Source organism: Tyto alba, unplaced genomic scaffold, assembly GCF_018691265.1.
Source record: "Tyto alba isolate M040663 unplaced genomic scaffold, T.alba_DEE_v4.0 Super-Scaffold_21, whole genome shotgun sequence".
NCBI lineage: Eukaryota > Metazoa > Chordata > Aves > Strigiformes > Tytonidae > Tyto > Tyto alba.
The window spans coordinates 16,710,760-16,734,588 of NW_024881295.1; the positions used below are offsets into that span (position 1 = coordinate 16,710,760).

The 23,829-nt window shown below is 48.5% G+C and overlaps 1 protein-coding gene and 1 pseudogene across 1 annotated transcript in view; one reads left to right on the forward strand and one right to left on the reverse strand.

Moving 5' to 3' along the window:
- The window catches only part of CACNA2D4 (calcium voltage-gated channel auxiliary subunit alpha2delta 4), a 130,210-nt gene that overhangs the window by 101,277 nt on the left and 5,104 nt on the right, over window positions 1-23,829 (forward strand). The window contains 10 exon segments of the mRNA XM_042795209.1: window positions 3,013-3,074; window positions 3,987-4,001; window positions 5,835-5,879; window positions 6,829-6,891; window positions 12,389-12,459; window positions 13,252-13,327; window positions 15,143-15,195; window positions 16,159-16,214; window positions 17,586-17,606; window positions 22,700-22,817. Coding sequence (XP_042651143.1) covers window positions 3,013-3,074; window positions 3,987-4,001; window positions 5,835-5,879; window positions 6,829-6,891; window positions 12,389-12,459; window positions 13,252-13,327; window positions 15,143-15,195; window positions 16,159-16,214; window positions 17,586-17,606; window positions 22,700-22,817 — 580 coding nt within the window.
- LOC116959994 lies at window positions 17,620-22,693 on the reverse strand (annotated as a pseudogene).

Sequence of the window (23,829 nt, forward strand, 5' to 3'; positions counted from 1 at the left end):
AGTGGATGGCAGCACGCGACTCCAGCGAAATCCAGCCGCAGCGGGCACTGCTTGGCTTTGCTGGTGCCTGCTGGTGGGACGTCGTGCACAGCGCTGGGTAGCTTGTCGGCGTGGTGAAGCGATGTCTAAACTATGCAAGGTGTGCAACATTGCTTGTCCTCGTGTTTTATTGCATTGCTGGGATGCTACCGTTGCACAGGCTGTCTGCAAATTAGTAGGAATAAAACTATTATCCACGGTCTCTCCGAGGACTCTACGGTTGTTGCTGTGCTGCACGCCAGGGTCACTCACCATTTCACGGACCTCAGATTTTCCCGCTCCTGCAGCATACTCTCTGCCACCAGAGCAAAAAGGCTCATTAATGATCATTTATACTTTGGAACAAGCAGAGAGGGGTTTATTCCAGTTTTCTCCCTCTCGCCTGAGCTGTAGCATCATCCTTACCTCAGACTGAATCACCACTTTCCTCCTTTTTCCTTGGCCTCAGCAGCAAACCTAAAGGCACCCGGGTGACTTGGTTACTAGCACTGGGAAGGTGACTGTGACTTGTTCCTCCTCGGCTCCCATGTCTTCCTCAGGCCACCTGAATGCATGGAAATTTCTCACAGCTCTTGCTGGGACCTGCCAATCCACTCTGACGGGTGCGGAGTGGTGCTGCCAGGCAGGAGCGTGGAGCAATCCCTCTGGTATGGCTCCCTGTGGTGGGTACCATCCAGACAGACAAACCTGGCTGCCAGGCAGAATAGCCCCCAGCTTTGCCTTCAGTGACCTTTTCAGACATTGCCAGGGTGTGAGGAGGAGAGTGGTGCCCACCTCAGCTCCGTGGGCAACAGTTAAAAATGTGTGCTGGACCCCTGGGGAAGGAAAGAAAGGGATAGTGCGGAGAAGACGAGTAAACATAAGCCATACAGAGAGGTTAGGACTGCGAAGTTTGCATCCAAAGGCCAAGGCTTGCTGACAGATGGCACAGACAGGTTAGACATGGCAGTGAGTGATGTGGAAAGAGGAAGAAGAGAGCTGAGAGACTCTGCTTTCTGACCCTACTACCGGCCACCAGTGTGAGCCCCCACATACTCTCCTTCCTCACATTGCAGGCAACTCTGTCCAAGTTTGGTATGTGCTACTCATGCCTCCTGGGCAGAGGCAAGGATTCACAAAAAGGAGCTAAGCTCCCTTTGAAGAACAATTTGAGACTAGATGTTCCCACTGGCAAAAACATGAGCCATTGAGTAAGTGTGCATTGCAAGGTTAGTTATGCAGGTATCAACTCCTCTTCAGATCTCATAAAAACTATATGTTCTGGGTAATGCTCAGCCCTGTTGATGTGATCGACTGTGATAAGGGGAATAACTCTTCCTTGAGATGGTTTTAAAGGATAACGATGAATTTATTTAAAGCTACATACCAAATCGGATGCGTGGGCCTCATCGGACTCAGCAGCAACAGCACCGTTTGCCTTCTGTCATAGACTGCCGATTTGTCAGCAGGGGCACCAAGCCAAACCATGCCTGCCATAGCCCCGCCGGAGCTGATGAGTCTTCACCCTGGCTGGACTCAGCCCTGTCCTTCCTCCTTTGTTTGCGTTCTTTGTCTTGTCTCGTTTGTGATCTGCAAGGCTTAGGGCAAGACAGATCTGCAAAATCATTCCTTTCCTCCATATACAGGCAGTCAGACTCAGTCTACAGCAGGGGGAGCTGGATAAGAAATGCACCTGTGAAGGGGATTTTGTAAGATGTACCAGCAGTGGGAATGTGACAAGGACACTGGTATAAAAGGCAGATCTGATGCCAGGTGCCAGGGTCTCTGTACATGCTGCAAGAAAATATACCATTGCATACTCCAGTTTTAATTCATACCCATCTAAATTAGAGCATCAGATCATACTGTTAACTTAAAAGCACCCACACGGCATGATTCAGATTTAAAGGATCTGTTCCCCCCTTTGAAGCTCCTGCTAATTCAGAGGAAATCTGTAGAAACAGCAACACTTCATCCTCCTGATATTGGTGGTTGTGAAAAAAGGCTCAAATTCTCCCTCGCCGTACTTCTTTTTTCTCCCTCACTTGCACTTTATATTCTATTTCAAGGTCCTGCTTGAGGCTGTAATTCCTGCAGAGCTCTCGGATTCAACTAGTTGTCACACAGCCCCGTTGTTCCCCGTCACCGTGCCAGGCTGCGCACGACTGCGCTGGTTATTACGTGTGCTTGTAGGCAACCCACCCGGGGACAGCTAGGTTATTCTGTTGGGGAGACCCTGCACCATTTCTTCTCCTGTGGCGCTGTGCCTTACTTCAGGAACATGATTCTGGGAATAGAAGAGAAATTAAGCCAAGAAAATAGGACGCACTTCATTAAGAAACACACACTTTTGCTTAGCCCAGCGTGCACTAGGCTGGGACCAGGTACTGAAGCACTACTTCTAATCGACACTTTTCTGTCAAGTGGCATTCATATTTTTGTGCTTTTGTAGTGGCTTAGGAGCAGTGTGAATTGCTGTGGTCTCCCCTTGAGATGGGTGGGTTTTTGAATGAATCCCTTCCTCACACTGGCCTACTTTATTTCTGATTGATACTGTGTAGTGCAGGAGTTGAGGCTGGGGTGATCAGAAACATCCACTCTGGCCAGGCAAATCTACAAAAGACAAAGGTGAAAGCTCACACGCTTGCTCTCCTGTTTTTGGTTTTTTTTTTTTTGTGGGATTTTTTGTTGTTGTTGTTGTTGTTTTTAATTTGTTTGTAGCTCTGTAGTGTTTAGTGGGAGGGAGGTGTCAGTACCTCAGTACAGTCAGTGTCCCCTTTTCCTCTACCTTGTTAAACCTCTGACTCTCACTTGGCAGTCTGACTCAGTGTTGATCCCCCAATACTTACCATTCTCACTCAGAAGCAGGTTGCAATAGTGATTTCCATTCCATCACTTCTGGCGAATATTTACTCCTCCTTTCCTAACCCGTGTTTGTCTTTCTCTCTCTTGCACATTCCTCTTTTCATCCTCCCCCCTTTTTGTTTCCCATAGCGGTGGGTGTGCAAATTAAGCTGGAGTTGCTCCAACACAAGTTTTGGATGGCCACGCAACAGGTAGGAGCACCAGTAATCGTGAAGAGAGACATTTTAATGCTCTTCGTCAGCTAGGTTGGTTTTACGTTACATCACATACGATGTCATTTTGATGAGGGATTTTGTGAAATTCATATTAAATGATTTATGAAGTAGACTAGTTTGAAGTCACACATTTCTGTAATCCTTTGACGGCACTAATGCCGTGTGAGCGGTGAGTCTGTTCCACAAATGCCGTGTTGACAGTGTCAGCATCCTGGCCTGGCATTAGCTCTGCTGCATATGACACATTTAATTGTGGAAATATGTTTGTGCTCATTCAGCCTTCCAGAAATCTCGTGGAAATCTGCAATTTTGCGCACGTGGAAAAAATATCTACTGCCCTCTCTTATCATCTTGATAATGGTAACAAAATGCTGACAGCTTGACAAAATAAAAATTATTTGCTCCAGGGATCAGCTTTGAGTGTTGTCCTAATTTTGGACAAGCTTGCTGGAAAAATCAAGAGGAAAAGCACAGAGTTGGCCACAGTGGCAGGAGCATCCTCGCAGGTGGAAGGTCACATAAACCTGTCCTGAGCTAAAAAGACTTCTGCAAAGCGTGTGAGCACATCCTGAAGCGTCAGCAGAGCTCTTCATTTTTAAAAATCTCCTGTGGGCCATACCCAGGCAGTTCTCACACAAACAAGCCCCCATGGGCGATCAGTGGAACCGGGAAGGCTTATTAAAGAAGCTGAAAGGAGGCCTGTGTGCCAAGTGCCTGCATGCTGTGGCCCTTGTAGGTGCTGGTATGAAAAAAGCCTGCGTATGGTTTCCCAGGACGTGACTGCCTTTTGACAGAGGAATGACTAACAGATTTTGTTTTCTCTCTCTCTCCTGCTTCACCACATGCTGTGCCGCTCTGGATGTCCACGCTGTGCCTCCCATCTCCCAGCCCAATGACAGTGATGTAAGTAGACAAAAGCTGGGGACAGGGAGGCATCCTGGCGTGCCTCGCTGCAGCTCCGCTTCACAATTGTGCCGTTTGTGTGCCAGCGTATTTTAGGCACTGTCCCTTGTCTGTAGTCACTGGAGACAGTCCAAGCCTGTCGCAGGCTGTGTTTGTCTTCACAGTAATTAAGTGTCTTTGGCAAAGCTGAAAGAGCTCTGGGTCACAGCGTTTCAGAAACATGACCAACAGCAGGAGGAAGCTGTGAGGTAGGCTGGTCTCTGAGGAGGGACCTGTGCCCACAAGGCAGTAGACGTGGTCTCAGAGCAACCGGGGAGCTCGGGTTCAGCTCTGCCCCCTGGCCCCAGGGGCTCCCTGCAAGCTGCCAATGCCCTCAGACCAGGCTCCTCACCACGCTCCCGCTGCACCACAGCCAGCCCAGCACCGGGCACTGCTGGAGCTTCTCCAGGCCTGTAAGAGCAGCAGTGGCCAGACTCAGGCCTCACATAAGCTGAGGAAGATGCTGTGAGACACAGGCCCTTCTTGTGGGAAACCACTCTGATTTACCTGGGTTTCTGTTCTGATTTCTGATCTCTGGTTCGTTGTGGCCATATTTCTCTGCTGACTAAAAGAAGGAACCTGCCAGGGATGAAGTACAGGTCCACTTCTGTGCATACGTCCAGGGAGACAAAACAACCCAATGCTGATTTGTGGTGAGGCAGGGGTGAGATGATGCTTGCAACTGTGGGTAATGGGATGTTTTTAAACCATTGTCCCTAGAGCCTCAATAAGCCAGTGAGGGTTGGAGCACGAGCATGCAATTTTGCAAAGCCACAGGGCTTGAAACAAACTCAGGCATCAACAAGCCTCCTCTGAAGTTGAGCAGAGGGATGGAAACCTGAAACAATTGGTTTTGTTATGCAAAACTCAAGAGGAGAAACAAATTCTAACTGAAAGTAATGATATTCTTGTGGTTTGAAATGGCAAATTCACCTCTTGTTACTGAGAATCATCCAGAAAAGGGGCTGAGTCTTTTGTATAAGGGTTTTTCAGAAATAAAGGGCAGCTGGCTGTGAGCAGGCAGGCTATGCCACACATCAGTGTCCTTCCCTGACCCCAGAAAACCTCTGGCAGGAAAGGGACCCTGTGTACAGAAATGGCAACACCATGTCAGCTTTCTTCCCTCTGCTGCTAGAGAAAATGTTATTGAAAAAATAACACAAGGAGACAGCCACAGGCAGCCACAGCAAACTTGGAACAATTATGAAATCAATAAGCACCTGAAGGGCTTTGTTACTCACCACTTAACCCCTCGTGTCCCCACATGGTGCAGTGTTGTGAAACACATGTCAAGTCCAGTACACAGAAATCCTAAATGAAACAAATGGATGGTGCCTTGGGCTACACAAGCATCTTTCACATCCTATTTTATCATTAGCTGCCTGGAGAATAAAGAAACCAACAGCAACAACAAAAAATTCCTGCTTGAGAAGAATCCTGATCTAAAATACCGTGCCATGTGTTTAGTCCAGATACTAGCAGATGCTGAAACGCATGCTGGTTTCTCCCTGGTGCACAATAACTTTTGCTTTCACAGCCACAGAGCTTGGTGCTGCCCCCTTTACAAGTGCCACCCCTGCTCGAAGTGCAGAGGTACTGCTGGAAGCGTGTCAGGGAGGCAGGTGCAGGATCAGAGCCCTCAGCAAAGGGGACGTTGCTGTAGAGCTCATCTTGGTGGAGACGCCAGCTAAATTGCATGGGATGCTGGTATGGAGACCTTTAGCTCAGCAGTCCCAAGGGGGACGCTCTAAAATGAGATCATGCCATGGTTAATCCCCTGATTTTCCTTTCCAGTGCAGTGCCTTGGACGGTGCCTGTCCGCTAAGCTGTCAGGATGATGTAAGTTGCTCATATTTCTTGTCTGTACCTGCAATGGCTGTGACTGACTACCTGCTCTGTGGAGATCTCTCTCCACACCCCCCCCCCCCCCCAAAAAAAAAGGTATTGCCTGTCATGTCCTCACAAGAGGTAGCACAGCTGGGGCAAGACTTCTTGCTGTTGAGACAAACCTGCAGCTTAGGTCTTTCCCTCAGCTGTGAGACGTCAGCTGAGCCTGGGCAGGGCCATGGGGATTCCAGCCAGCGACTCTAAGGAGAGTCCATCTCCTCTAAGGCTGTCTCACTGGCGTCCCAGGTCTTCCTCAAAGATGTGCATGCTGGACACCCCTCTTTGCATTTATACCACTGCTTCAACCTTGGTCTCGGGCATATTTGGGACAGGAGCTCCTCTGCCCTGGAGAATGGGATCACCAGAGAATTTTCTTTCCATACTCATGTAGGATTTCCTCTGTATCCTGTTTTTTTCCCTGTAAGACCTAGAGGTTTTAATCTAAACTCTGTACCTCCCTTTCCTGCTCTGCAAAATAAAAATAAGACCAGCACTGATACTCAGTGGTGAGGAGAAGGTTATTTCGTGAGTGGTTATAAAACTCTGAAATCTGGAGATGGAAAGCATTAGATACCATTTTATTAAAGAGGAGTGCTGTCCAAGTGTCTTGTCACTCCCTGCAGGATGTGTGGCTCACAGCCTGCTAGGCCTGCACCCAGCCCTGGCAAGAGACAATCTCTACCACAGGCAGCTCACAAACTAAATACCTCAAAATGGAGGCAGAGAGGGAAAAGTCAATTGCGTAAAACCCGTGGTAGCTGAGCCGTAGGGCTAGGCATGGAAATGCCGAGGCTGTTGCCATAAGCACCAGCCCACACCGCTCCATCCTGCACGCAGCAGTACGTACCACACAACCATGGAAAAAGCTGTCTTTAACATTGCTTCTCTTTCATCTCTGCAGATTCTGAATTGCTTCCTCATTGATAACAACGGCTTTATACTAATTTCCAAAAGACCTGCAGAGGTAAGAGAGCATAAGAGGAGGAGAGTGTGCTTGGCTTGTTCGTAAATAACCCTCCAGAGCTCGTTAAAACAAATGAAGTTCAATTGTGTAATAAAGGTGGCCACGGTGTAATTAAATTCAGCTGTGCAGTGAGGGGGAAGCCTCCCGGCAGAGTGACAGCACATCCTAGGTGAGGAAGGATTTTGCAGGAAGGAACTAGTCAAAATATCTTTTTATCAGAAGGGAGGAAATTAGACTCCTTTCCCTCAGCACAGATGCTACTGAAAGACGATCTGAGACAGTCCCAGAAGGCAGGTTTGTGAAGGGAAGGGTAAGAGCAAAATGCCAAAGAGAAAATCACTTAAGCAAATTGGAAACAGGAGCACACCTAAAGAACTGAAGGGTTTACTGTACTCGCAGAGGTGAAAAGAGTAAGGAAAAAGATTCAGAATAGTAATAAAAATATGGACAACAAAGGTTGTTTCCTTTCCTACTGCTGCCAGTACCTCCACCACCATTTCTAGGGAGCTGAAGGGGCGCGGTTTGTGATGTGACATCCTGTGCACCCTGGGTAAAGTTAACACTACCAGACACTGCATGGTTTAGCTATACCTTTCTGCTCTCCAGTAAATTCACCACAGAGGTATTTGTTGCAAAATAATAAAAGATCATATATTTGGATGTCAGAAAGTGACGTGTTAGAACAGTTTCATAAACTACAAAGCAGTAAGTCAATAGCAAAAGTGGGCTTATAGAAGAAATGGGAAATTAAGTGGTTTTGTTACTGACAGAAGTGTGGAGTTTCATTTAAATTGCCATAGTATTGGAGTTAACAAATACTGTATGCATACTTCCAAACTGAAGTAGATCTGTTCCCAAAAATTACTGTCTCGAAGATGTGAGAAACAGGTTGAAGTGGAAATTAAAAATAAAGTATCAGAACACCCAATGGCTGTGACTGGGACAAGCAGCACAGCTTCTATAAAGGAAGAAAACCTATTTTATCAGCTATGGTTCTTTGAAAGTGTGAGTAAATCAGGAGATAAGGGAGAATGGATAACCTACTTCATTTCAGTTTTTCCAAAAGCCTTGAACAGTCCCTTACAAGAGTCTGTTAAAGAAGTTCTGGTTAAAGAGTGAAGTGTAAAGTAGTGGCATTGATCTCAAAGTAGCTGGGACAGAAAAAAAAGAGGAATTTTTAGATGAATATTTAGATGGAAAACGTCAGCTGTATGAGTCCCGTGGTTTCCCATCTGGACTTGTGTTGGTTAGCATATTCAGAAGAGGCTGGCAAAAGAAGAAGGTGAGATCGTGAATTCTGCAGGCACTACACAGTAAGTTCGGAGAGGCCAAGATGAGAACTGTTGAGACTCACAAAGAAAAATGAATCAGCAACAGAGTGGCACCAGGGGGTGATACAGACAGATATCAAGAGGGGGCATATTGCAAGGAATAACCAACCTCTTTTCTGCAGGAAAGTGACCTACCTGACACACTGAATATTCCAGTAAAAGTGCCCCTTCAGTGACGTGGTATGCCAAAAAAAAAAAAAAAAAAAGGCAAAGAAAACTTGAAAAATAAGGGAGGAAAATTCTGTAAAGTTGTATTGGCTCCCTACTCTGGGAGGCCAGGTCCTTCTGTGTGTTTGAGATGTGCTGGTCGTCTTAGGAATTGCTCTTTCCTCCTCTGACTCCCATGGCGTTTTCAAAGGTGCTTTACTGAGTCCTATGGCATGTGTCCATACATCAGGGCAACTACACCCTTTAGCTATCATGTCTACTGTTTGCCCTCATCATCACCCCCCTGGTTTCTGTCTCTGTATTTTTCCTGCATCTTATGGAAAATGTTTTTTTCCAAAAGCTCGTCTCTGAAAGATCTGACTAGCAGAAACATGGCATTATAAAAGAAATGTGGATTTGCGTAAATTAGAAACATTATCCACATGCCTCCAAGATCAGGCATTTTGGCAGGCACCAGAGCTGTCATCTCCTCCAGCTGTTACCTCCCCTGACCTCAGAGAGTTCATCACTACTTTTCTTCTGACTTCTTTATCTTGTTCCAGTTACTGCTTTTATTTCTTGGTGGCACCATGAGTGTCCAAAGTGTTAAACCCTACAGGGAATTCAAGACAGCAGGAGCATTAAATCAATACCTTGCATTTCATAGCCTTGTCACCTGGGTGTTGCTCTGTGGGATCACCTGCCGCTGCTATCCCTGCCGCATCCCACACTCTTCCCTCAGTGCGTCCTTTAACATAATGCCAAAAAAAAAAAAAAAACCCAGACATGGATTTTTGTGGATATTTGGCCTTTCTGGCGATGTCAGCTAGCTTAATGCTCTCCCTCCCTGCCTCATACCAGACACGAGGACCAGCAAGAGTGGCTCAGCTGCCTCGGTCGGTGTTTGAGCCCGGCAGTGGGAAGAAGGGCAACCTGCCCACACTCTGCCTGTTCTGCCTCACCAGCCGGGATGGGAGTGACCTTATCGGATGCTGAAGGAGGGAGGGTGCGCGGGTGAGCCATCTGCCCCACTGGGCCGCGTGGGCTGTGACGGCTCCAGCGCCAGCAGGGCCCCACGCACATCCCCACTTCCCCGAGGAAGGCAGCTGAGGAGCTTTCGCATCCAAAACACCCACTTTCCGGGGCAAAGTGCAAGCTAAGAATAGCGGGGCGGTGCCAAAGTGCCTGTGTCCTTACAGCCCCCAGTGTGAGCAGCTGGTGCCAGAGACCCACTCCAGGGCTCTGAGAAGTTTTGCTCCATCTCTCTGCTTGCTCCCTTGGGGCTTTGGTGCTTTACTGCGTGCTCAGCCCACTGTCTGCGCCTCCTTCCCTGGGTGACCACACTGGAAACCAGAGTTGCTTCATGCAGGAAGAGGGCGAGAACTGCCTGGCTCAGGCTCTGCTCCCCTCTGCCCTTGGGATGGGGGATCAGGTTGGGGTATCGGCTCTAATAACCTCTGCCTGGAGATGGCAGGAAGTTTACCAGCAGCCAGAAGCCACAGCAGAAGAGGGACTCGGGATTTTAATGAGTAACGAGTTGGAAGCTCCCTTCAGGATTACTTGGGGAAGAATGGGTAACCTTAATTCAGCCTTATCTCCCCATCCAGACTCATTGCAGGAGGACCAAAGAGTTAATAGCCAGATCCAGGAGAAGGGAGTGAGTGAGAGAGAGGAGCAGATGATCTGGAGCAGGGAAAGAAGGGAAAGTAAGTAGCAGGCCTGGGCTGTGCTGCAGCGAGGGCTGCCCCACACTATGGTGCTATGTTTCTGCTGATGTTTGCAGCCATGGACCCACAACCATCCCTGAGCTTTTTAGCCACGTTTTGCTGCCAGCTGGAGGCACAGCTGCGGATCACAGGTCTGGAGCTCCCTCCGCTTGCTGCATCCAGATGTCCCTCCGCTCACTAAAGCTCTTTCTCTAGGACCGATGCCTTCTCCCTGAGGCATGTTGCAGGAGACCTCTACAGGGTACAGCTGCAAGCTCTGCCCAGATGGGACTCCAGGGACAGGGTGCAGGCTGGCACCTAGAAGGCCAAGATCCCACCAAAGGGCTGTGGAGAAGCAGGGGCTGGCTTTGAGCCACGCAGCGAGGAGGCTGCCTACTGACCCAAAGCCTGGCCCATTTGGCAGCTCCCACTTCTCTACAGTATTTGTGTGTACCAAAAGTGCAGATTGCTCAACAAGCCAGCAAAGCGTGAGCACATATATGTCCGTGAGCAGTGGTGTACCTTTTGAGGCATTTGTGTGCTCCAGGATGCATCTTTCCTGTGCGTAGCCTGCATATGCATTTGTATGCTCCCGGCTGCAGGGCGGTACGATACAGCATGTGCCATGCAGCATGTCAGAGGTGATGCTTTGTGTGGGGAACCTCTGAAGTTGCAAGGGCCTGTGGAAACCTGCTCAGAGCTGGGAGGTAGGAGAAACACGGCAGAGGGATGTTACACTAATAGCTCCCCATACTTGTACCTGTAGGAATGACATCCTACCTGGAGAAACTTGATCAGATATCAGCACCTCTGGACAGGGCAGGCCCCATCTACAGTCCTGCAGCAGCCCCCTCCCCTTGTCACATCAGCTGCAGCTTGCACTGCATTAAATCCCAGCACTTCAGCTCCTGCTGGTGCCGCAGACTGGTATTAAATGGAAGCAGCTGGCCTCCTCACCACCCTAATCAGACTGAAAGAGCGAGGGAGGTAAAAAAAGTTAGCACTTGCTCAGACACATTTGACTACGTCTGAGACGATTACAGCCTAAATGCTCGAAGGGGAGTTGATGTTATATATCGATTTATACAGTGAAATGCCTTCTAAAGCCTGTAGGGAAGAGATTCATAACCATGTAACACTACTGTTAGGTGATTACCATATGAACTTAGGTAAATCTGCCTAAGGGGGTTTTTTTAGTGGAAATGCTCTACTCAAATAAATGAAGTCATCTGTCATCTGCTAATATGTGTTAAATGACTGCTAGCCTATCAATGGAAAAGTAAAATGTGCCCCAAACTGCATGAATGCTTCCATAACATATGTGAGCTATTTACTGTGTCAAGATCCATGAGCCAGGGAAATATATGGAGGACAGCTCATATCTGTGCTTTTATTATTTACGAGTATTTTATTTACTTGCTTGCAAACAAAGCAATGGACTTGGCAGATTTGAGGCATTTTTGCAATAGATTTGTCATGGTTTAGCAATCAGGAAAGCCAGAACTGTTGTTTGTTTGAAGAAGTATGTAAAGCAGTGGGCTCCCAGAATTGGGATTCAGACTCTGAGGTTATTGACTCCAGAACGTAAATGGGACCAGAGGGCCACAAGCTCTGCTTTTAGTCCAGGCATGCAAGCAGGATTTGGGGGTTGTTGCCCCCCAAATGCAACTTTTGCTAGAGTGGAGCCCGTGCAACAGCTCTGGTTATGCCAGTGCATAGTATGTAAGCTGAAGGGATGGACTGGTTTGTGTTGTGTTCTTCGGGTTACTGCCTGCTCGGAACTTGCACGGCAGTGAGTTGTAAAATTGCATTTGCTACCTAAATAAGTCTGTACAGCACACTTAGGCGAGGTGGGTCGGTTTGCCTAGGGCAGCAGGAGAGCAGAGGCTTCCAAAGCCACCGTGGCCGTGGGCTAGCAGAGTGGCTCAAGTGGAAGAGGCTCAGCAGTTCAGATCCGGAGAATGTGGATTCACGAAAACCCACAGGGGAGCCCAGGCTTCCAGTGAGTCAATGTGCCTGGGTCTCTGCAGCCTGAGAGTCTGCCCTTTTCTGTCACAAGCTGCAGGGACTTACGTGGGCTAAATAATTTCCAAGCGTGGTAGGAACAGTGCAGCATGCCCAGCTGGCGATGGGGGAAGTCCTCCCTCAAGCTTTCCAGCCAGCTAAAGGATAAAGCTCAGCATTACCTCCTTATAAAACGTTCATTATGTGTTGTAGGCCTCCAGACAGGCTGGATTGGCTGGAGCCATCGAGCATTTGGAAATTTTACTGTTGTCGGTTTATTTTGATTTTTTGCCTTTCTTGTGCTTGCAGATTGGAAAATTTTTTGGTGCAGTGGATGGCTCAGTAATGACCCAGCTGCTAAACATGGGCATGTTCAGGCGGTAAGTGGGGGGTCTCCACGCTGTATGTCTCTTTCTTCAGCTGGTGTGTGGGTCAGAGCATATTGGTCCAAATAAGCAGCACTTGAGCAGAGGGAAATGCACGCTCTGATGCACGTGACTCTCTTATTTTGATACAAGAGCTCCTTTAGCTACCTGCTCCCTCCTCTGACTCGCTCAGCCATCTTCACCACACACCCTGTTTCTCCTTATCTCCTGCTCTTTCACCTGCTGTAAAGCACCGAGAGACAGTAACTCCCAATCTCCTTGTGGCCAGAAAGCAGCTGCTCCTCTGTCTTTTCCAGGGCAAGATGCTATGAGAAACAATTCTTGGCATTTTGGGTATAAAGTGCTTCAGTTCCTCCTGCCACTTGGAAAGCCTTTCTGTGAGCAGTTGTCTGAGAACCACCCCAGATGTGGCGTTGCAGCTGGCTGGGCACATTTCTCTCTCTCCTAAAAATACCTCTGTTTACCTCAGTCCACTCCTCCAGCCCATGCCAAAGGAGAGTTCAGAGTTTCAGTGGTTTGTGAACAGTAACTAGGTGGACCTGAGGTAGTTAGAATTATAGTCTCCTGCTTCGCAGGCTGCTTTACTCACCATCTGAAATTAGGGACATATTTCCTCCTATACTGACCCAGATACATTAATCCAGAGCCCGTATTTCTCGCTCTGCAAGATCCGGTGCTGGCCAAACAGCAAAGACAGGAAATTTTTTAGAAAAAGCTGATGGATGTGTCCCATAAGCAGTTGCATTGCTTGCTTTTGACTGCCTGCTTGTTTTGTTTTGATTGCAGGGTGACCATGTATGATTATCAAGCAATGTGCAAACCACCCTACCACCACCACAGCGGTGCCCGGCCTCTGCTCAGTGTACGTATTTGTCAGCATGCAGCCCTCTCTGGGCTTGGCTGTGGAGGCTTTCTCCTAGGACATCTCCAGCACCTTGATGTAGCACTTTCCCCAAAAGAGTTTAATAGGTATTTGCTTTCAGGGGATGGGAATATCCAAACTCATCTAAGGCAGATTTCTGAGGCAGTGATGGCCACTGACTGTGGTTTCCAATTTGGCTTTCTATTGGCATGTAGGATCTCACTGAAAATCGGAAGGACCAGGGAGAGGACAGGAACTAGACTATGCCAGGCTTTTCCTAAAAACCAAGGAATCAGTTAGCAGCTGAAATGAACAGAAATGCTTTTACAGGGCCTGATTTTCCTCAGCAGCTCAAAAAGGAGAGTTGCACTGTCAGGAACAGAGCATCTGAGAGAAAGCTGTCGGCCTTTCAGGGAAGCGCGAGTGGGCTTGGAGCAACAGTGAGAGGGGTTAAAGCTGCTGAGAAATGCTGATAGCCCAGGGAACAAACTATCAGAGTGAATAGTTTTGCCAGTACCCAAGTGTATCCTCTCTTTAGACTGATCCAAGCTAATAAACTAATCCCACTCTACATTCCCAGCCTGGCCTCAAACAGGCAGAACTAAGTAATTACTCAACACTCAGGCCACTTCAAACTAGTTGAAGCAACCATAAACAGGGATGTGTTTATTAATCGGGTTTTTATACTTTAAAATGCAGTGTGCTAGAAGTATTTCTTACAGTGTGACGTTGTAATTTTTTTCCAGTAAGAGAATTTTCAACAAAATACTACTTTTTAACATGTTACGTTTTTAACAACATATCCGTTTTGCAATGGCTGTACTTAAGCTGGATAGATAAAACACGGTGATTATAGTGAAAACAGTTGCTTGACCATACCCTCCAATTCTGATTTCTGAAGAAACGTCACAACATATGAGCTGCAAAAAATGAGGTGAATTGAGAAGAGAATAAAAAGGTGAGCATTCAGCCTCCATCTCTCCTCTTACCTCTTAGCAAAACCCTTGAAAAGGAAGAAATCAAGAAGAGTCCATTTTTCACATACATACACAAAAATCAGTCAAATTCCCAGCCATCTATACATTTTACTATTTGCTGACTTATTTTGGCTGAAGACAAGTCAGTTGGCAGTAATGGAACATTATCTTGTGTCCTGTGACTGCTGCATCTGTTTTGGGTTTGAGGCATGATTATGAGAGGTAGAGATGAAAATTAGACATGGTTACCATGAAGAAAAGAAGCAGCAGGATCCTCTGCAGATGAATTGTCCCTGGGACAATGCTGGATTTCCAATTTGTAGCTGAAAAGCAAGATGATGATAGAAGTCATGCCATCTTGAGGAAAAGCTGGATGAAAGCACAGTTAAGCATAATCAATCAATGGCAGATAATACTAAATCCTGGGCAATGCTGTCACTTGTCCCAGAAACACCACTTGCTGTCAGAACATGAAAGCATCCTAAACTGGTGGTGTCCCATTTAGCTGTTTCTCTCCTGCTCTGAGCTCTCAAGGTCATCCATACTGGAGAGAAATCATCAAGCAATTACATCTTCAAAGTCCTTCATACATTTGTGATAAACTCCCTGACCCTGACGGGGAGAGGGTGAGAAGATATTATTAGTAGCAAGGCAGCTCTGCTGGCTTTTGATGTATTTTGAACATTTTCAAGTGATGCCCAGACCTTGAATTTCCAGCCTGTCTTCAAGAGCTCTGATCAGTGGAGGGAACTGCTCTGAAACTGGGGTCCTGCATAACAATTATAAACTCTCTGGCCAGATCCTTATGGTATTTCTCATTTCTTCTTTTGTTCTCCAGCCAATTTATGCCTTTCTAGCTGCAGTGAAATGGCTGATAAGTGATTTCCTCATGTGAGTACCAAAAGGTGGGGGTGTTTGGGAGGCTCAGACCAAACAGGGGTGAGAGCTGAGAAAGCCGCAAGCGGAGGCCCCCGCGTAGGGCATTGCTCTCAGCCTTCTCCTGACATTCAGCTCAGCGCCCTGCTCCCGGGAGACAGAAAGCTATTACTATTCCCATTTTGAGAGGCAGAGGCCCGAAGTAGGTCTGGGATTTACCTGAAGTCACTCAGTACAAAGTGGTGGAGTCAGAAATAGGACTCGGGTCTCCCGGGGCCCCGTGCAGATCCCTGGTGCCGAGTCCTCTTGCCTGTCTCCTTGGCCCGTGATGAGCGAACGCAGACCTTCACTTCGCAGGGGGCGAAGGCTGAAGGAAGGAAGCCAGGGAGCTCAGTTCTGAGTGACAGGCAAGGGAAGAAAGAGGGGAGGCCCTGAATCAAGCTCTAGCTTTGGGCTCACCTCAAACTGCTGGGGGAAATCAGAGTTCAATCTCAAATTAGGATGAAAGTGCCGCTGCTCAGCTTGCTGGGTGTGCAAAAGGGGAGGAGTGGAAAAGATCCAGCTCCGAGGGCTTGGGCATATTGGTACAGAACAGTTCAATGTGACGTGCAGCTACTCCTGAGTAGCCAGAGTACGGGCTCCCTGCGCCTCAGGTGGGTCTCATGGTGAATGAACCCCCTCCCAGCCTCAGGGGCTGCTGTACTCATTCCTTCCTTAGCTGGTGAGGCCCACACACAGTATGTACTTCAGGATGAAACCCATTCATATATTCCACGGTACAGATCCCATGTTACAGAGCTACACTTCGTCATGTGGAGAGGGGAGAAAAAAAAAAAAAAAATCTCAGACTTCCACTGCCAGCAAATTCGTAGTAAACATTTTAGAACTGATACTCACCGGGCGACGGGGCCATCTCCCTGACACCTGCATCCTTCCAGGCAGCTGAAAAAGCATCCTCTGTTCTTGCTCTTTTGACAGCTTCCTTTTGGAGTTTAACATGAGTAGCTTCTGGCACTCAGACAACTTGGCAGATGGTGAGTACACAAGAGTCCAGCCACCCCATAGCACGTGAGAGTTACAGACACTGGCGGCAGGAGAAGCTGTATGGGGAAGCCTGGCCTCGTGCGAGGGGGCCTGCCACCCTGCCCCACCACCTCCCCCTCCACAGACACTGGAATGCAGCTTCCAGGTCCCAGCCCCACCCCATCCTCCTCCATTCCCACCCCCATTTCAGGCTGCCGCAGCACCGGAGCGGTCAGGGTGAGGTGTGTGCGGCTCGGAGCAGGCCGCTTGCTTTCCTCAGGGGATCTGCCGGGAGGGGGGGAGGCTCTCCTTTCTGAGGACCCCCACCCTGTGTGCACTGGGATGAGAGAGACCATCAGCTGCAAAGCCTTTCGGTTGGAAAGACTCCCGGTTTTTCCTGAGGATGGCCCACAGGACAGAACAAAGCAGGGCCTGAGGAGCAGGCTTTCCAGAGCCTAACAGGGGTCCCAGAAAGCTAGCCAGAAACCTGTAAGGGTCAAATAACACATTGAGGGTCTTCACTTGCCCACTGGACCCTCTCTAGAAGAGAGAAGATGATGGCACATGGCATTGCACAGCAGCTGAGGGGTATGTCTGGGTTGAAATCCAGTGACCTGCCCTGCCGTTGCAGTGCTGCCTGCTAAAAACATCCCGGGGGTCTCTGCGGTCCCACCGCTGTCCCTGCAGGCAAGGGGATGTTAATGGCCCTGAGGTGACCCAAACGGAAAGGTGAGCTGTGCTCTGTGCAGCCATGTGGGTGCCATTATTTCATCCCCAAGAATTATTCAGCTCTAACGGTGCTTTTAGTGGAGACACTGGTACCTTCCCTGCTAACTGTGGGGGCTGAGTCTTCTGCACTGAACGAACTCTCCTTGTGTAATGGGGAAACAGTCAGTTTTAGAAAGCAAAATTTCGTTCTAGTCAAAGAACCAGACCGATGTCTAGGTACTGTTTAGGTCCCACTCACCTCCAAAGAGGATCTCCAGACATGGTGGTAGAAGTTGCAGCCATCCTCTATGCGGCCCTGGCTGCTGCTTAACACGCATCAGGGTGACGGGGGTGACCCCATGCAGAAGCTGGTGAGGAAGAGTCAGATGAGCAAGTGCGGTACCTGTGGCAGTGCAGGTGGGACTGCTCTTTCTGAGGACAGACCGACATGGTGTTCGTGCAGGGAGCTGCCGGGAGTCTGTGCTTGAGGAGGTGTGAGGCAAAAAGGAGGGGGTTCTCGCGGCTGCCCTGCTCATCACCATTTCCTTTTGTGCTTTCTTCATCTCTCTCCCACATCACCTCCATGACTGCTGTGTGCTGATTCATCTCTCCGTTGCGCTGCCACATGGCTCCATCTTCATTGTGTGTCTGTGTGTGTCATGCGACCTTTCCAGCCAAGGCTGTCTTCCATCACTGTAAGTAGAACCACTTAACAGCAAAAAGAGGAGGATTTAGCTAGAAAACTCAGACTAGGAAAGACTTTTTTCCATCTTTTGGACAATGGGGAACTTGCAGAAAGGTGTGACAGGGACAAGGCAGTGCCTGGCTCTATTTCTCGTGCACTGCAAAGAAGCCAGCGATGCTGTTGCTCATTGAGCTGGCTGAGCTGGTGATTAAAGGTCTGTCACTGAGAAGTCAATAAAAGAGGGGACTCACCAGCCTCCTCAGGGACTGCTGGCACAGACAACGCCTTCACTTATTACTGTGGCATAGACAAGCCCATAGTCAGTGTACCACGGCATGTCCTTCACTTTGGTTCCCTACTGCCCCATTCTTTTCAGTCGTTATACCAAAATTAAAGACCAACCAGTGCCTTCTTGCAGGAAAACCTAGCTGGGTCTTGTAGCCTTCAGTTATTAAGAGGCAACTTAAGTCTTCTTTTCCACACCCCATGGCTTAGCACCTTCTGACAAATCCCAGCCCAGCTCCAGGACAATGCAGAACTACTTTCAAGCAGTTCAGCTGATAAGTATACACTCTAGCTCATAAATCTGCTCCTACAGGCAAGTTAGAAATCCCTCCAAGACAGAGTCCAGACTGTGGCTGTGTTTGTATCTCCCTGTTTCCATATCTAGCTTATATTTGCCGATTTGCTCTCTGCCCAGCGAGACGTAGGTGTGAGACAGAGATAGAGAAATAGAGACAGTTGGAATGTGTCTTACTATATGAAGAAGAGGAAGAGAAAGAGAGGGTGTCTACAGATGAAAAGGAAAAAAGAGTGTCCATGCATGAGGGGGAGTAGCAAGGTGGAAGAATACTATTGGGGCTGGAAGAAATGGCTTGCACATGTTGTTAAGAAGGGGCTGTAGATTTTTGCCAGAGATGTTAACTTTCTCTTGACTCCATGCCAAGGCTGTTGTATGGAAAAAACATGAAGAGAAGGAGACATTTTGTGAGAGGGAATTTGAGCATACGTGCATTCAGGGTTACGCGCAGAGGAATTAACAGCTGGGGATCTAATGCTCACCCTTGCCTGACTGTGCACCTCTGGCTCTGCAGTGCTGAGCCTATTTCTGCTTCCCAAGTTCTCTTGCTTTCTGGGAAGGTGAGACTTGGTATTGGAATATGGGCATAATATATTCAGACTGCACTCATCATGCAAATCTGCTTTTCAGAAGTGGTGAGAAGACATGTTTTCTTCCACAGATTTTTCACTGCTTTCAGCATCTCATTCCTCTCTGTGTTTGTAAGGGCTTCTTCTTTTATGGACATCACCACAGGTTTGAAAGCTTTTAATTAAGCCAAAAATACTTCCAGCCAAGGCATGCAGTCTAGGAAGGACTATTTCTAGAATTCTGTAGCTCACTGAAGTTTCTTCTGGAGTGCATGGTAATGTACACAGAGGATATTTTACAAGATAATTGATTAAATTCGGTGGTTTTTATTTGTAACTGAGTAGCAGATTTTGTCTCAGTCCCATAGTAAATCCAGTGACTTGGGTGCTTTATTTATGCTGGTGAGAAAGAGTTCACAATCTGGGCTGTATAGTTCATAAGAAGGCATGGCGGCTGCCTTTTCTGCTCAGAAGGATTGATTGCCAAATGTCTGACAAAGTCTTTCTGGAAGTGCAGATGGTAGCAATGACAGCCTGGAATTAACTCACTCTTTGCTATAAAGTTTGCAATTTGTTATCAGCTCCTCTGACTGTTTACTAATCCCTGACCACCAGACTCTTAGAGCGCTGATAACATTTTGATGTCCAGCGTGTGCATGCAGAGGCTCAGCCCAAGCATTTTGCTGATGGTGTACATGCTACTAGGCTTCTCTGAACTTCTCCATACTGCTGCAGCTGCACTGCTTCCAAGCAAATTAAGTGACTTTAGGCTTAAACATAATCTCTGTCATAGGTCTTGTCTCTGTGCAGAAGTTAGGAGATTTTAAAGTGGCTTCTTTTCATTTAGCCTGTGCCAAGAAATTGATTTAAGATGCTCTGGGCAGAGGACTTATGCCAATTTAGCGGAGTTTAAAAATACAGCTTGGTGCACGTGATGAAGTTAACCCAGAGCAAGTCAAATTGCAGACGGTCATGACAGTCTCAAACAGAAACGCAGCTTCTGTGAGTGCCTTTTAGCCACACTGCCGGTGGCAAAAGTGCCCCTGGAGGGACTAAACCTGGTTGCACTTCCCACTGCTTACTTCCAGATGCACAGGCTGCTCCTGTGAGTGCCACCAAAGCACAGTTAGGCCCAGGACTGCTGCTTAGTTGTTGCCTCTCTAGTCCTGTGTCCAGAGCGGAGATCCAGCCCCTGCCCATGTGTGCAGGTCAAGCCAGCAAGCTGTGCTGGCTAGGTTTGTCCTGGGTGTGGATCGTGCAGCCTCTTTAGTTGACTTTCCCCTTGGGGCCCAGCATGACAGCCCTGATTCAACACTGGCTGAGGGTGGGAGGTCTCAAATCTCCCCCCATCCCATATTTTCCAAGCCGACGGTCTCATTTACCCAATCCCTCCTCCCTGTCCTTCACAACAGTTTTTTTTTATATTGCTTTAACTCCGTCCTGTTTGATGACGCTACACCAGGAAGCTGGAGCTGGTGATGGATGTCATTCTTTACCAGGGACAGGGGAAAAATGAGGACCTGGATGAAGTCACCGCTGTGTCAGGACCCTTTGCCACTCCCGACATGAGCAATATGCTAAATTCTTGCAAGCAGTTGTGCCCCAACTTTATCAGGTCACCTTTGTAGTCAATCACAGCTGTTTTTCTGAGCAAGAACCTGCACCAAGAGCTGTGCTGCAGTGACAGCCCCGGTCACTCAGTGCTGCAAATCCAGGGGTAACACAGCAGGACTTTGATGGTTGGTGGCTGAGGGACCAATGCGTGGTCTTGCCACCAGAATACAGTTACCAGCCCTGGAGCTGGTCTGAGCTGGAAAGCATTTGCAGCTTCTCGCCTTACTGCATAAACGGGGATAGTCTGTGTGTTTCATCAGAAATGTCTAAGCCTTTGAAGTTCATCTCAGTAACAGGCTCTTCTGCTGCTCATCCCGGATGGCCTCAGGACTGTTCATCCCCATGACAGGTACTAGTCAGAGGCCTTCTCCATCAGCAAAAATGGGAGAAGCTTTCCCGTGCTTCTGCAGTGTGAGGTTTGCGCAGAGGGATGGCGAATGATGACCGAGCACAGCCAGGCAGCTCCTGGCTGGCGGCAGAGTTGCTGCTGGACCCTGAAACAACAAGTTTAGTTGATTAATTTAGTGTGGAGCCAGGGTGAATACAGAGCAAGGCATCATGCTGAAATCAAGCCCTGTGTGCTTTTGGGTCAGTGCAAAATGAACCTAACCGTGATACCGAGAGGTGGGGCCCACAGTCTGGGAGGATTTAAGTAGGAGGCTGCCTTGTGAGTGACATTTTTTTGAGAAGAAAAGCACAAGGCACAGCTACGGGGAACTCTGTACTGCAGGGAGGTGTTTGAGCACCCAGCATAGTCACCTGGGAAAGGCATTAGAGGGGAGACTGGGCTGCAGTTCCTGGCTCTTAATGGATGTCTTGTGTCACTTGATCATCATGGTGGGGAGAAAAATCAGAGAAAATCATCCGGCTTTTCTCTCTCTCACGTAATCCACATTGTTTAGATGGCAAGCTCTGCGGGGTGGTGCCTGCCTCTTTCTGTGTGCTCCAGCAGTGTCAGAGGAGAGGAGACCATAGCTCTCAGTGAGGGTTTTACAGTAATGCAAATTACCCATCGGAATCATGGATGCCCTCCTGGCACCCTCTTACCATACATTTACTGATTACAACCCATGTTGCTGCATTTTTTTTTTCTATAAATATTCAGCACCGCTGCTGCAAGGGATAAACTGGTCATCCTCCACGTCAGAAGGACCCTCTTCCCTGCTCCCCCCTGCCCCGCTGTGTGTGGGGGGGGTGCTGCAGAGCCAGCCTTTTGTGCTCAGACCCAAAGCTGATGTAGAAACCATTTCTCATACTTGTTGTTGGCTGAGCCACAACCCCCCTCTGCCCTAGCAACAAAGCCTTGCATTTCCATCAGCAACATTCCCCTATGTCTTACAAAGTCAGGAGCTGCCTTTGCTACCTCCAACTGCAGAAAATAATTGCCAGAAGGGCCCAAGGCAGTAGTTTCAGGCAAGGCAGGCTTTGCTGAACCCCCAGATAGGATGCTCTTGCTTCTCGTGGGGAGGTTCAGTAAGGTGGTTCAGCTCCCCCTCACCCCCAAATTAGTTTGGGAGTCCCACAGAGTGGGAGGGAGGAGCGATGGAGCAGCCGCTCCCCGTCTCTGTGCTGGATGGCTCCCTTTGGGAGCCAGCGCTGGGCGGTAGCTGGGTCTCTGCTGGGCCTCGGGAGCGTCGCCCTCTTCCCCGTGGTCTCAGGCCACGTCTGTTTGCTGGCGGTGTTTTCTTTTTAACGTGACACGTATTGAACCCCTGAAATTGCCTGCTGGGGGCTCACCCTGAAATGTCCGAGGGCTCAGGAAGGACCAGCGGTTGATGGGGAACCCCACCACAGACACGCAGGGTCCCCGCAGGGGCAGATCCCTCAGCACAGGCACTGAGGCTCAGCCCAGTCGCAGCTCTGACTGTTTAAAAAAGTGCGTGAACCAGAGCTGGGTTAGACGGGAGGGACTTTATGAACGCTGCTGGTTTAGTAGACCCCCCACTCCTCCTTTGCACACAGGTGTACCAGTATCCAAGTGCCCCTGCCTAACTGGCCCTGGGGTGCTTCAACCGCTGCGGCCCCACGGCTGCATCTTTGGCCGGGCAGGGCCCAGGCTTGCTCGGGGAAGGCCAGTGGGTATCTTGGGCACATTTCTCACATAGGTCGGTTTTCCCACCCCACCTAGTGGGAGCAGGGATCACTGCCTGGCTGCTTTCTGCAGCAGCGCCTTCCCCTGCTTCTCTGGTGGGCACCTGCTCTTGGCCACTGTCACCACGGGGAGCGGGGAACATGCAGGGCTGCTCCTGCAGGCAGTTTTAAATGCTTCCATCTCCATGCAGCCTGCTCCTAGGGGATCCTCTGCCCTTCTTTTCTTACCTTGTCTCCTTACCATCGCAGCTCACAAGCACAAGAAGCACGACACCTTGCAGCCCTGCGACACCGAGTACCCCGTTTTCGTGTACGAGCCGGCCATCAAGGAGACCAATGGGCTGATCGAGTGTGGAGATTGCCAAAAGTAAGAATTGCAGCTTCCCTTTCGTTTGGGGGGGGCTCCCCAGGGCGCGACGGCACGCGAGCCGTGTCGCAGAGCCCATCAGGGACAACGGCAGTCTGAGAAGAGTCGCTGTGCCCGTGGCATGGCCCCTGCCACATCCGCAGCTCTGGCCACGGAGCAGAGCTCAGCAGCCACGCCAGGCAATGAGGAGGTGAAGTGACCGAGTTAGCGCTTTTCAGTAAAAAAGAAAAAACTTTAAGATCACTTGTTAATAAGCAGAGGTGGCTGTAGAACGAGGGAAAGAACATTTAAATATGTATATATCTTTCCATTCCATAGGTTTCAGAAAGGGACTTCTTCTGTTTTCTTTCATGTTTCTGGCAAAGTTTTCAGCTTAGACACCTTTCCTTTCTGCAATGCTTTCGGCTTTCTTTTTCCTCTTTTTATTTTCCCTCTTTTCTGTTTTTCTACAGAAAAAAAAAAAAAAAAAAGAAAGAAAAAAAAAAGCAGGGAGAGGGAAAAAAAAAGAAGTGTTAAACTGAAAGAAATGAAAACATGGGTCCGTTTTTTTATTCTCCGTTTTCATTTTAAGAGACTGAACAGTCAAAACCAACAGAAAAGTCATTGTGAAAAGAGGCTGTTTACAGCGGTTGCATAGCGCCATCAGCAATCATGTGTGGAAAGGTGACAGAAGGATGAATTTCCACTGGTCCAGCTTTTTCTAGCATGAAGCATCCAACCAGATCTGACTGGAATCGCTCTTAAAAAAAAAAAAAAAAAAAAAACAAAAAAAAAAACCACCCCAAAACCAGTATCTACCTAGTCTGGATCAACCTCAGGAAAGGCTTAAAGGTTAGGAAAACAGCCTGTGCTAGTCAGCGTGACTTTAGGAAAACCAGGCCTTAACAAACACTGTTTTAGCAGCGATTGCAGATTTGGTGACAACAAGGTAGTGTGTCGGGGCAATAAACTCTGGGGCACATCCAGAGGAGCCGAGTGCCCCGAACCGACCTGTCTGTGCGTTAAGCTGTTG